Source organism: Chelonoidis abingdonii, chromosome 4, assembly GCF_003597395.2.
Source record: "Chelonoidis abingdonii isolate Lonesome George chromosome 4, CheloAbing_2.0, whole genome shotgun sequence".
Classification (NCBI taxonomy): Eukaryota; Metazoa; Chordata; order Testudines; family Testudinidae; genus Chelonoidis; species Chelonoidis abingdonii.
Genome location: NC_133772.1, coordinates 130614501 through 130628607, shown reverse-complemented (window position 1 = coordinate 130628607; position 14107 = coordinate 130614501). Strand labels below are relative to the sequence as shown.

General features: G+C 40.7%; 1 protein-coding gene across 6 annotated transcripts in view; it reads left to right on the top strand.

The window, feature by feature from the left end:
• The window catches only part of BEGAIN (brain enriched guanylate kinase associated), a 263709-nt gene that overhangs the window by 162092 nt on the left and 87510 nt on the right, over positions 1-14107 (top strand). For 5 of the 6 annotated variants that reach the window (XM_032763503.2, XM_032763500.2, XM_032763501.2 and 2 more), the window contains 3 exons: positions 383-544; positions 4263-4319; positions 11370-11436. In XM_032763503.2, coding sequence (XP_032619394.1) covers positions 383-544; positions 4263-4319; positions 11370-11436 — 286 coding nt within the window. The remainder of the gene's footprint in view (positions 1-382; positions 545-4262; positions 4320-11369; positions 11437-14107) is intronic. The other variant, XM_032763502.1, reaches the window with a different exon arrangement.

Genomic DNA, 14107 nt, shown 5'->3' with positions numbered 1-14107 from the left:
GAATTGAGGCTGTTTGTACACAGCATTACATAAAGCAGTTTTGGATCATTTCAGAATGAAAGACATCACATAAAACCAAAATTTGGTTTTCAATGTATTATATTTTTTATTGAGGATACTTCCACAAAATGTCCTGTGACAGCATTTGGATACCAGTGATGGGTGTCCTAGAAAGGATGGATGGAGAGAGATTGTCAACATGATCATTTTAAATAAAATTTTAACAAAAATTAGTAAACAGATGAATAAGTACTGTTCTCTTTCTCACTACAAAGCCATATTTTTGAGGAAATATGGATAATGAGGCCACTTGAAAATAGTGGATCATTAAAGAGTCTTCCAGAACTTCTAAATGCTATAACTGCAGTGTTTGTTCTTCCAGTACTTTGCAAGAACAGAAGGGGGAATTACGGAAGCGCCTAACCTACACTACCCACAAACTGGAAATGCTTGAAACAGAATTTGATTCTACACGCCAATATCTTGAAATTGAACTGAGACGTGCTCAGGAAGAACTTGAAAAAGTAACCGAAAAATTGAGAAGGTGAGTTTTTTTTTTTTTTAAATAAACAAACTGCATTGAGAATATACAAACTACTGTACTTAATGTAGAGATATGCACTCCATTCATTATATAAACATGTTTATAGTACACCTTACACCCACATACATATATTTGTTACATACCACACACATATATATTGATATGTATCTATGTATGTTACACATACATGTATATGCATATTTGTGTGTGCATAAGTGTATATTGTATACATGTTATGTAATCTTTATATCATTAATGGCATATGCATTATGTGTGTGTGTTATTATACACACACACCCCTATTATAAATACAAAGGATATTGATATTGATATTCCCTTTAGTAAGTACAGTGTAACTGCATTGATATTAGTTGAATTATTCTGCATTTACGCTGGTGTAAGAGCAGAATTAGGCCCTGTTTTTCAAAGATGAGCAAAGTTTATGTTCAGTGTATGAAATGTTATTAAGTTTCATATCATGGTGTGGTAAAACATGTTACATTTACTTCCAAAAAGTATGACGTGAAACAAAAAGCCTTCTATTTAAAAATAATACAAACCGCAGAAAAAAAGGCACAGAGCTGTTTTAAATTTAGGGCCCAATCAGTATAAATAATAGTAATAATCGAATCCCCATTGACTTAAAAGGGAGTAGGCTTTAGCCTTAAGTGCGTACATGTCATTTTTGAAAATCTCTGAACCAAAAGATCCATTTATTTATGAAAAAAAATCAGTTGAACTTTTCCTGAATGCATCATCATGTAGGAAAATGGACAGTGCATCATATCTAATGCAGGTAACAAAGTTTCTGTTTCCAAGTAGAAACAGAAATCTTGCATAACATTTCTTAGTTGGACTATAGCATTAACATAAGTGTTAACAGGTAATTGCTATTAATAAAGAATTCTTAACAGGTTGAATTTTAAGACATCAGTACAGGAAATCATGTTAGCACATGCTTAAAATTAAGATACATGCTTTCCTGAATCAAGGCCTAAATCAGAGATACAGCATATACTACTTTACATGATTTTGTTATCTACAGGCTTCTATATAGAGCAGGCAGTCAGCTGTCCACGCTACTTATCTGTCTACAACACATTTTTCCCCTCTCTACTATCACTTCATTTACATCAGAGCTGTCAAAGTAACATTCTAGTGCAATTTTCTTCAAACCCTTTCACAGTGTTTTCAAATAAATGGCAACGTTAACCATCCTTCCTACTGTACATTAAATTACTTTTCCCGAAGAAATGCAGGGCAAGTGGAAGGCTCAGGAATAGAACAGGGAATATTTGGGACTTTCTGGATTTGAAATAATGTTTTACTTCAGGCACATCCTGTTTAAAGTGTAAGTCAGACATTTCACAAAAACAATGAGGAGTCCGGTGGCACCTTAAAGACAAACAGATTTATTTGGGCATAAGCTTTTATGGGTAAAAATCCCCACTATTTCAGTCATGTTACAAAAAACACACAAAATGTGTATCCAGACTAGAAATTAATCTGAGATACTACCTTTTGATGCAACTTTTAAAGGAGCATACAGGTAATTCGTTCACTATGCTTGGAATACTTATAGGAACATGCCTCTGTATTTAAGTATAGTAACCATCTTCTGCCATAAAACCTGCTTCAACTTTGCCTTTTAGAAAATGTGCAGTAAATCTTGCATGAGGTCTATATACTTATTTCCCTACCATCTCTGCTTATTTATAATATACATTAGGATCTCAGAAGGAGCAATGGACATTATAAAAAGGCTAATCATGCAGTCAGTGGGAGTTTTGCCAGAGTAAAAACTACATCAGGCCTGTAGACAGGTTGTTTATATAGGTAGGGCCTGATTTTCAGAAGTTCTGAGTGTGATGGGTTGGATCCCCCACTTCCAGGCCACCAGGTGATGTGCTGGGGTCTCACTGAGCCTGCCTGTCCCGCTAGCCTGGGTTCCCCTTACTCTGTGCTGCTGTGAGAGGCTCTCAAGCCCCTTCCAACACACGCATGTGCACACACACACAGGTGAGGACCCACCTAGCTATAGAATCACACACTCTGGAGTCAGCTCTGTATGGGAGGACTCAGTTTGGGGAATTTCCCAGCACTCCTGTGCCCATACCCTCTGGAGCAGTGGTGGGGAACCTGTGCCCTGTCTGGGTAATTCGCTGGCGGGTCACTAGACAGTTTGTTTACATTTGTATGGCCGCCTGCCGTTCCCAGTGGCCGTGGTTCACCATTCCTGGCCAATGGGAGCTGCGGGAAGCAGCAGCCAGCCCATCCCTGTGGCCCGCGCCACTTTTCGCAGCTCCCACTGGCCGGTAATGATGAACAAGGGTCACTGGGAGCTGCAGATGGCCGTGCAAATGTAAACAAACTGTCAGGTGGCCCGCCAGGGGATTACCCTGATAGGTTGCATGTGGCCTGTGGACCGCAGGTTGCCTATCACTGCTCTGGAGTGTAAAACCAAAATTATGTTGCATTGCATTGTATAGAGATCTATACATTGTAAGCTCATGAAATTCACCCCCTCCCTCAGTATGGAGAAAGATATACAGTTTTTGCCCTCCCTCCCCGCACTGCCCAGTTATGAATTGCACAAACTGGGTTTTAGAATAAACAAAAAACAAGTTTAACTACAAAAAGTAAATTTTAATTGATAAGGGACAGCAAACAGTACAAAGCAGATTACTGAGCAAATAAAACAAAACACACAAGCTAGACGGAATACGTTAAAGAAATTGGCTACAAACAGTAATTTCTCACCCTAAAAGTTGTTTTATGCAGGTTGCAGAGTTTCTTGAAGGTAAACTGCACTGCTTGCAGTTTAAATCTCCAGGTATACCCTTCACAGGCTGACCTTTCTTGCCTGGGCTCAGCCCCTGCCCCCACCCCCCATCTTAATTCCTTTGTTTCTTCAGCTGTTTTCAGCAGTCTTCCTTCTTGGGTGGGGAGGCAGTGCAGAAGAGTCTAGATTAACTCACTCCCCAGCCTTAAATAGGATTTATATATGCAGGAATCCTTTGTTTCCCAGTTTGACTCCCACCCACTTCCTGTGAAAAAGTACCAGCATGTCAAGATAGTATCCTGTACCAGGTGACATGATCACATATTAAAGCAGCATCCCAGGAAACTTCTCAGGAAGGAGGGAGATTAGTATCTTCAAAGTCCTATTGTCCTTCCTAGTGGCCTATTCAAGTTATTTGCATACTTCTGGTGGGCATTCCCCAGGTAAAAACACAGTTGTAATTATTACGTAGTCCATATTTCTAACTTCAGATACAGAAATGATACATGCATACAAATTGGATAATCACATTCAGTAAATCATAACCTTTCCAATGATACCTCGCATGACCCATCTTGCATAAAACATACCTTAGTTATGCCATATTCATATCATAACAATATTTCTATGAAGAATATGGGGTGTAACGTCACCCTGAGCGCCTGCTACTTCAGTTCAGGTCAATGAGCCAGATCCAGTGCCTGTTGAAATCAGCAGAAAGACTGCTGTTGACATCAGTGCACAATGGATCAGGTTCAGTGGATGCTGTGGATATTCAGAACCCCTGAAAGTCGGGCCCATAAAGTGTTTCATTTATTGCAAAGAACGTTATCAGTGGAAAGTATTAAAATCAAACGAATATAAGTGCTTTTCTAAAACTCTACTTAGTAGTTTTTTTTATTACGAAGAAAATTTATGCAAAAAATTATGTTCCAGGCAGGTGATTTCTCCTCCGAAGACTTATCATGTGGGAAGTCCAAAATACGTTACAAGGTGAGCTTTAAAAATTGTTTCTATTGAGAATAGCAAAAACATAAAAAAATAAGGCAAGATAAACACCTAGAAATCCCCAAACTGGAAACAGATAAACATTTTAAACAAAAGTATGATCCAAAAGAGTGTCAGCAACATGTAAAAATAACTATATGAAGATCAGTGTGTAAAGAACAGTAAGAGCAATATTAGAACATCAAGAATTTATCTCCCATGTTGTTCATTTCTAAAGAAAGAGAAAGGAAAATGTGAACAACTGTACTAGATAAGCACAGAGTAACATGGTCTCACTTGTACGCTAAAAAACATTTCAGTCATTAAACTTGTACTGCTGCTCTGAGCAGCATTCTCCCTAAAGGCTGGAAGCTCCATTAGCAATTGCTTCTAAAGTCTCCCACACCCTTAATTTAATCCACAGTAATGCCAAAACAACCTGCCTTTTTTGTTTGTTTTAAACACAACTATCTCCTGTTTAGGGAGGGCACATTTAGATGACTTGATGGCCTATCATTCTCTAAAGGAGTAGGATTTTCTAAGCACACCATGTTGACGTATACTGCTCCCACTGAATTCAATGGTAAAATTTTCATTGACATCAGAAGGAGCTGAGTTTGGCTAATGCTGAGCAATTTTGAAATTCCCACCCTTAAACCATAGTTCTTCTTTGAAAAGTGGCTGAAATGGCATTGTGGGGTTCCGTGTGCCTCGCAATGATTTGCATATCATAGAGTTATAGAAATGTAGGGCTGGAAGGAACCTCAAGAAGTCATCAAGTCCAGCCCCTTGTGGACCCATAGCAAGACCAAGGAAACCTTGACCATCCCTGAGAGGTGTTTGTCCAACTTGTTTCTAAAAGTGTCCAATGATGGGAACTCTGTGACCACTTTTGAAAGCTTATTCCAGAGCTTAACTATCCTTATAGTTAGAAAGTTTTTCCCAATATCTAACCTGTGTTGTGTTTAAGAGTGTGCTCAGTTTAAAAGTAAAAACAACCCATGCATTTTGACTACCAGTCCTGAAAACTCAAACTGAGCTCAAAGAGCCCTGCTGGAATCATTCCTTCTTTTGCACCCCAACCAGTAATAAAGGTTCTGCTGATCAAATTAGGCCCACACCCACACCTGTACAACTCTCAGATTATGCCTTCAGTAATAACTGTGCAAAGCTCATCATCTCCGCTTGGAATTTAGAGTAGAATTCTGTTGATGCACAAGGAGTAAAATCCACTTAAACATATGTGTTTAAGTGCTTCACTATAGAGGGATGGACTTCAGCATGTATTTAAGTGGGTTCCTGAACAGGGCCCTCACAGCTGTGTTGGCTCCTTTGCAGTGCTAGTAGGAGAAAAAAGCATCTTTGTAAGAAAGTAGATAAAACTTAGAGTACAGACAAGGAACAAGCCTGTTGAAGAAGAAGGTGCCATTATGTACAGTCACTCTTCAAAGCAGAACTGCTATCTACGTGAAATTTCCTCCTGTGCAGAGGGCCAGCCGCACAAGGCCTATGCTTCATTTAACCCACATTTTTGAGGTCTCAGTGCATAGGCGTTGTATGAGCTATCTGCACAGGGGTGAATTTTACCTTGCAAGGGGAAGGTATTTTCTGCTACATTAGACCACATATCTATTTAATGGCAGTGATGATTAGAATTCTTTTTATTAGGCCGTGAGAAACATATGAGCAGTTGCACTGCACGGGTGCACACACCCACACATACAGAGCACAAGGGGGCCGTACAATTTGAATTTACTACAGGACACAGAGAAGGCACCATAAAACATAATAAGTGAACAGGGTCACGTCAAATAATTCATTCTTTGTGAAAGGCAATTCATAGCTCAGTCAACCCAATTACCAATGAAATTTACAAAGCTGACAGATTTCACAGTTTAAAAGTCTTGGACACTGCAAAATTCAGACAATCGGGGTGAATGCTTTTTCTACAAGTGGGGCTATGTTACCATTTGTTCATTTGGTCATCGCAGGTCAGATTAATGTTCCCCACTCCTACTTTATTTTTAAATGTATTGCCAAAAGATTTTATTTCATTTTATTATATTATTTTCCTTTCATACCTTTAATGTTTTTTTCCATATATTTCGGAGTCCATTTCCCCACTCCCCATTCACAGTACTGACACTTCTTTTGGCCCCATAGGTCTTTTATTTTTCCAGTTTGGGTTTTGTGTGTGCGTGTGTTTATCTACTTTATTTTGATTACCTTTGCATACAGTTCTCAACAGAAACACTTTCTGAAGCTCAGCTCCTTCTATATTGTGGGGTTTTCATAGAAATGTAGGGCTGGAAGAGACCTTGAGAGGTCATCTAGTCCAGCCCTCTTCACTGAGGCAGGACCACCTATACCTACACTACCCTGACAGATATTTGTCTAACCTCTTCTTAAAAACCTCCAGTGATGGGAATTCTACACCCTCCCTTAGAAGCTTATTCCAGTATTTAACTATCCTTATAGATAGAAAGTTTTAGCTGAGATATTGGGAAAATCTCCTTTGATGAAGATTAAGCCAATTACTTCTTGTCCTACCTTCTGTGGACATACGGAACATATGCAAAGACTGTTATTAGGTTCCCCCTCTCCTTTGCCCCATCTTCTTTTCTCAAGACTAAACATGTCCACTGTTTTTATCATTTCCTTATGGGTCAGGCTTTCTAAACCTTTTATCGTTTTTGTATCTTGTCCTCTGGACTCTCTCCAATTTGTCTACATCTTTTTTAAAGTGTAGTGCCCAGAACTGGACACAGTATTCCAGATGAGACCTCACCAGTGTCAAATAGAGCAAGATAATTACCTCCCAGGTCTTACATACAACACTCTGTTAATACACCCCAGAATTATATTAGCCTTTTTTCACAATTGCATCACAATATTCACTCATACACAATTTGTGATCCACTGTAATCCCAGATACTTTTTAGCAGCACTACTGCTTAGCCAATCATTCCCCTTTTTGTAGGTGCACATTTGATTTGTCCTTCCTAAGTGCAGTATTCTGCACCTGATTCAATTTCATCTTGTTGATTTCAGACCAGGCTCTATGCTGACCTTCTCTAAGTTCTCATTGGTTCTTTTGAATTCTAATCTTGTCCTACAAAGTGCTTGAAATCCCTTCCAGCTTGGTGTCTTCCACAGATTTTATGAGCATAATCACCACTCCATTATCCAAGTCATGAGTAAAAATATTGACTAGTACCAGACCAAGGACAGACCTCTTCAAGCGCCCGCCCTGTCCCCCACAGTTTACTAGCGAACTATTGATTATTACTCTGGTCTTTCAACCAGTTATGCACCTACTTTACAGTAATTTTATCTAAACCACATTTCCCTTATTTGCTTATGAGAAATTCATGTGGGACTGTCAAAAGTCTTACTAAAATCAAAATGTATCATCTCTTGCTTTCCCCCATCCATTCTCCAGTAATCCTGCAAAAGAAGGAAATTAAACTGGTTTTGTATGATTTGTTCTTGTCAAACCCATGCTGGCTTTTACTTATAACCCTATGATCCTCTAGGTGTTGACAAAATGATGGTTTAATAGTTCATTCCAGTATCTTGTCAGGTATCGAAGTTAGGCTGACTGGCCTATACTTCTCCAGTTACTCTTGGTTCCCCTTTTAAGTACCTTTCTCCAGTCCTCAGGGACTTCACTCATCCTCCATGAGTTTTCAAAGATAGTCACTAGTGGTTCTGAAATTGTTTCATCTAGTTCCTTTAAGTGCTCTTGGGTGAATTTCATCAGGTCCGGTTGACTCGAATACATCTCACTTATCTAAGTATTCTTTAACCTGTTCTTTCCCTGTTTTGGCTTGTGTGCCTTCCACCTTGTTATTAACACTAATTGTGTTAAATATCTAGTCACAGTTTACTTTTTTAGTGAAGACTAAAGCAAAATAGGCATTAAACACCTCAGCTGTCACCATTTTGTTGAGATTTGGCTCTTGCTTAGTGAGTTTTGTTAATTTTCTAAAAAATTGATTTGGAAAGGAGTTCTTCAGAGAGCTAGGGTTTACGTGCTACAGTCCACTAACTCTTGTGGATAGAGCAAACCTGGATGGAAATGGAGTAGGGAATTAGAGTAGGAGGAGCAGGGACCTATGGCCCATGACACATTCCTACTGCACCCATACAGTGGAGGCACTGTCAGAGTGAAGAGTTTAATATTAGAAGGGACCACCAGATCATCTAGGGCTTGTCTACACAGAAACCACTACTGCAGCACAATGGTGCCACCACAGCAGTGCCACTGCAGCGCTCCAGTGAAGATTCTACACCAACGGGAGAAACCCTCCTGTCAGTGTAAGTAATCCACCTCCCCAAGAGACAGTAGCTCGGTCAATGGGAGAATTCTTCCATCGACCTAACACTGCCTACCCCGGGGGGTTAGGTTGGTTTAAGTGCATCGCTCAGAAGTGTTAATTCCTAGTGTAGACCAGGCCCTATGCTGATCTCCTGTATATCACAGGCCACCAATGCTACTCAACATCCCCACTAAGCACAACAAGTAAAATTAGACCAAAATATTACAGCCCACAGGAGACTATTATGTGTCACACAAAGAGTTGTGTTAATGGGGACTGACCCTGTGCTCTTTGAAGTCAATACCAAACAGTGCAGAATCAGGCCTGTGCTGAATTAGGAGCAAAGCCAGAGGGATCAGCTACTCTCCATGGCATGCCCTCGTCTGAATAGCATAGATAATTAATGAGTTAGAGCAGCATTAGGTCATGTTCTATGCCTGCAGCTTTCTTAAGGGTGTAGATAGGGAGCCTCATATGGGTATGTCAACACAGTAAAGAAAAACCCATCATTGGCCCATGTCAGCTGACTCAGGCTTGGACTGCTGGGCTGTTTCATTGCTGTGTAGATTTCTGGGCTAGGGATGGAGCCTGGGCTCTAGGACCCTGCAGAGGGGAAGGGTCCCAGAGCTTGGGCTCCAGCCTGAACCCAGAAGTCTACACAGCAATGGAACAGTCCCGCAGTCCAAGCCCAAGTCGGCTGGCACTTTTCTTTGCTATACCTATAGTGTTTGCGCTCTCTCTCTCTCCTATTGTTTTTTCTGGAGGAAGGTGGATAGGGTGTAATACAGCTTCAGACTTTTCTTTGTCATGTTGAATCTGGCTAACAGTGAAAGCCTATTTAGTGGTTGCAGAAGCAGACATCTATATAGACGCTTAATATGAATTGGTGCATATGACAGGAACAGAGAAGACAGAGAGATCTGTGAACTCCAACCAAGCCATTTAATCACCTAGTAATTTGTAACAATGACGTTAGGAGAAGTTATCAGTTCAGCTGGTGATTTCATGAACTGACCTCTAGTCCTGTACAAGGGCTCGTTGTACACGCTTTCTAACCAGTTTGGTCATCTACTTGGCAGACAGCATTACCACAGAGCCCTCCTCTAGGGTGAAGTTCACCTCTGTGTAGTGGGCCAACAGAAGGTCTGTACAGCACCTTAGTCCTCTTTAGGCTCTCAAAATAAGGCTTAAGGACCTTAATTTGACCTTATCCCTACCCCCTTTCACGGTGGGAATTTCCCCCATAGAGAAGTCCTCCTTTTTCCACAGCTTTACTAGGGGCAAAAATTTTCCTCACAGATCTACCTGACAGATCTTAACACCTAGATTCCATTCTCCCTACCCCGCAACCCCAAAAGAATTCTGAACACCTAGGGAAACCACAGTCCCACAATTATGATCCGCTGGTGCAGTCTCTAAATGGGGAATTTTGTCATATAATTGGAATGAAAATCTTTACAGCACAAAGCAGTGGAAATAGGTCTGAAATGCCACTCTATTTCATTGTAAATCAGCCTGACCATCCCCTCATCCAGTTCTGGGGCAGTTTGAATCCATAGTTCAGTCCTCATTTCAAGGCTTTTCCCTACCTCTATAATCGGTGAAACCAAAACCATGATTCTAGGCCCACTGTACTTTTGGGATGCTGAATTCAGATTCAGACTTCTCAGTCTAGGCCCAGTTGTTCATTATATCCAAGTTCACTATTAGCAGGGTCCATTGCCTAGGACATCATAGTGAAGAAGGCCTTAGGTCTGTTCCCATGAGATATCCAATGCAGAGATTTGGGAGGCATTTAGATAAACTTTTCAAACCTGAACATTAAGTTGCCAATGGCCCCTACCTGCATACAGAAGTGCATACTGATTGGCTGTTATGCACATGTGTAATAGGACACCACCATCCTTTAGGATATGGAAAAATGAGGCACAGTAACTATTGTTATACTAATGGCTGATGTCTCTGACATAGCCGATTCTAGGCAACTTTTCTCCTAGAACACTATGGTTACTAGCAGGACAGCCTGGAGAAGCTGACAAACTTTCTTGAGTGTGTAACTCTTGAATAAATCAGAAGCTTCTGTTTCCTATATCCCACCCCAGTCCCATTGTGTTAATAAAAATAAATGTCTATCCATCCTTTTGAGGGCAACATTTTGTTCCCTGCACCAAGCCCAAGTCAATGTGTTGGGTGTGCTAGGGCATGGATTCCTGTGGTCTAGCAGGAGAAGGAATTCTCCTAAGCCATTCATTGATGACTTTATGTGGCTGTACTTGCAATCTCAGAACTCCAGTAGCCTCACCCCTTAACCTGAGGGCTTGATTAGTGAATCCATGCACTTGATGATCTGCAGATCATGCCTCTCCCCCAGCTCTACCACCACAATTCCTGAATATGGTGCATATGATACCCTCTGTGCAGGTTCCCACATCCTGGTGCTCCATGCATAGTTATGTCCAAGAATGGCGCTGGCTCTTGTGCATTCGGGGCTTCTGGCACAATTTGCCCCTAACTATAGTAAGCAAATATGACAAAGTGATTTTCTCAGGAAGTGGATGGTAAATATATTGCTAAAGCCTTGGGCTTTAAACTCCTAACCATTGATAGGCAGCAGAAGTGAAAAGTAAATATACTTTAATATTAATGGAAGCCCAAGTTTATGCTGAGGTGCAAAAATACAAGTAAAAAGAAATATGTAAACACTTCTAACTATATTATATCATCTTTGTTTTAGGATACAAAATAATTACCTAGCCTTACAAAGAATTAATCAGGAGTTGGAAGATAAACTTTACAGAATGGTAAGTGTTTTTTTTAAATTTTAAATATATTTTTATGGTTCTTAAGCTACAGGACAAATGGCTGCGTAACTGATATGATTAAGCTTGTGCTGTACACAGGGGGAAACTAAACCAGGGAGCATGACTTTATCAATGTAATGAGCCAGCCCCGTAGCTGGCGTATATCTGCATAGTTCTATTGACTTCAGCAAAGATATGTCAATTTATATCAGTTGATGATCTGGCTGGACAATCTTGGCCTTAAAAGAATTCTGGTTAATTTGGCTAATAACTTCTTTTTCCTTGGGTTTGTAAATTTAGATTTTAATTAAGAAAAGATTCAAATGAGGCAATCCAAATTACCAAGCTGAAAAATGTTTCATGGCTCTTTGGTACATTCATTCAGCTTTATTAAGTGACTTAATTGAGATTGGAGAGTCTTTTCATATCCTGTCACAACTATCAGTCAATCTCATTATATTCATTTCTGTGTCAGCGTTGATCCTACTGCCATAGGCCAGTTAGTAACTAAGAGGGGGAGAAATTATTGCACCAGATATGGGCCTCTGGGTTTATGAACATTTTGAATGAACCACATGAACACACAGTCACACTCTGCTTGCAGCTGTAAAAATACCCTGTAATTTTATTTGTGGTGATGCTTATTTGTCAAAGCACTTTTAACATAATATTCATTTTTACGACATTTTTAAAGAGAAATTTGGGTGCGATGTTGAGGCAGGATATGCATGGAACAACAATTGTAAACACTGTGTTGTGAGGAATTCTATTGCAGTGCCTGAATCTCAAAAGGTCTTCAGGTCTTTACTCTTCCTGGACCCTTCACATCTTCACTTTCAGGGCTGACTCCAGGTACCAGCTCAGCAAGCAGGTGCTTGGGGCGGCCAAGGGGAAGAGATGGCATGGCGGGCTCTTCGGCGGCAATTTGGCAGTGGGTCCCTCGGCCGAATTGCCGCTGAAGAAGAAAGTGGAGCAGGTGCCGATCACTGTCGCAGCTTTTTTTTTTTTTTTGCTGCTTGGGGAGGCAAAAACCCTGGAGCCGGCCCTGCTCACTTTGACCCTGTAACCATCCATTCCCAACTCACCTTCCTTTTTGGTCTTTTAACAATCTCTCATGCATGCACAGATGTACTTACCGCTGACAGAGCCCCTTAAGGATGTTAGTGCAGAGCCTGGGGCATATTGCACAGAATAGCATATAACATTTGAATGGAGTGGCAGACTGGAGCTGTGCAAGACAAACTGGGCTTGGCAATGTGCCTGATGAAGATGGGGGAATTTCAGGTTTAGAAAAAGGGGAGGACAGGAAATGGATTGTTAGACATTGGATGGTGGAATAGGGAGGGAATCCAGGAATGCATAATTTAAAGCCCCCCAGGCCTTAAACAGGAAATTGGAAACTGAACCTTAAATCTGAAGATTTCTCCTCCAGGCTCCAAATATCCATGGATCCATTCGTATCCCAGGAATTTTGTGCAAATAAAGGATGCAAGATGTGTCCATAGTTAATAAACCATCAGTACATTAGTAACTGGCAAACAATTGATAAAGTGAGGGGCAATGGTGGAGACAGTGAGCAGATTTGTTTAAGTTATATCTGTCTGATTATATCCCTGTCCCCCACCCTTCATATGCTCATTTATTCTTTTATTGTAAGATCCTTGGGACAGGGATTGTGTCTCCATCTATGTTCGGACAGCACCTTGCACGTTGTCATTGCAACCACAATGCAACTAAATAATAACACTTCGAAATTCCAATTGGCAAACAAAAAGGAAGAGGTAACGCCAGGCACTATAGAAAGCAACAGTTTTCTAGGTCATACCAGATAGTATGGAATAAACAAGAGCTTTCAGACCCACAACAGAGTCTGTGCTTTAAAGCATGAGAAGAGAATTTCGCATGAGTCGAACAGGACACGGTCCCAGTGGAGAACCTCACCTTTCTTTATTCCTACCAGCGCGAGAGGAAGTGAAGACTGATTCATGGGAACTGAAGAGGATCTCCAAGGCTTTATGGAACACTTAATCTCAGAGTTGCTTTGTCTTCTGGAACATTGAGACGGGGAACCTGTTGGCAAAAACAAACAAAATCAGATGGAAACTAATAAAAACAAGGAGGAGGAGTGTAGCAGATAGTGTGCCATTCTTGATTCAAATCGCCCAAACCATTTGATTTTCAGGGCACATTGCAAAGCCCAAGCTTTTGGGAAGAGTGGGGTGAATTAAAAGCTGAGCTGGTGTCATATGGTATAATTCCCAAATCTGAACCTTAGCGTCCAAAATTTGGGTACCAGCACGAATCCTCTAAGCTTAATTACCATCTTAGATCCTGTAGCGCTGCCACTAATCAGGATTCTGAGTGCCTGATGAACTCTGGTCTCCCCAAAACCTTCCCTGGGGACCCCAAGACTCAGATTCCTTGCGTCTCACAACAAAGGAAAATAACCCACTTCCCTTCCCCCCCTCTTCTTCCGTAGAGAGAGATAAACACAGAGAGCAGATTTCCCCTCCCCCCTGTCGTCTTCCTCCCACCAATTCCCTGGTGAGTGCAGACCCCCTTCCCTGGAGTCTTACCCAAGATAACCAAAAGATCAATTAGATTCTAAACAAAAGGGAAAACTTTAATTAAAAAAAAGGAAAAACATAAAAATTGTCTCTGTATTCAAGAT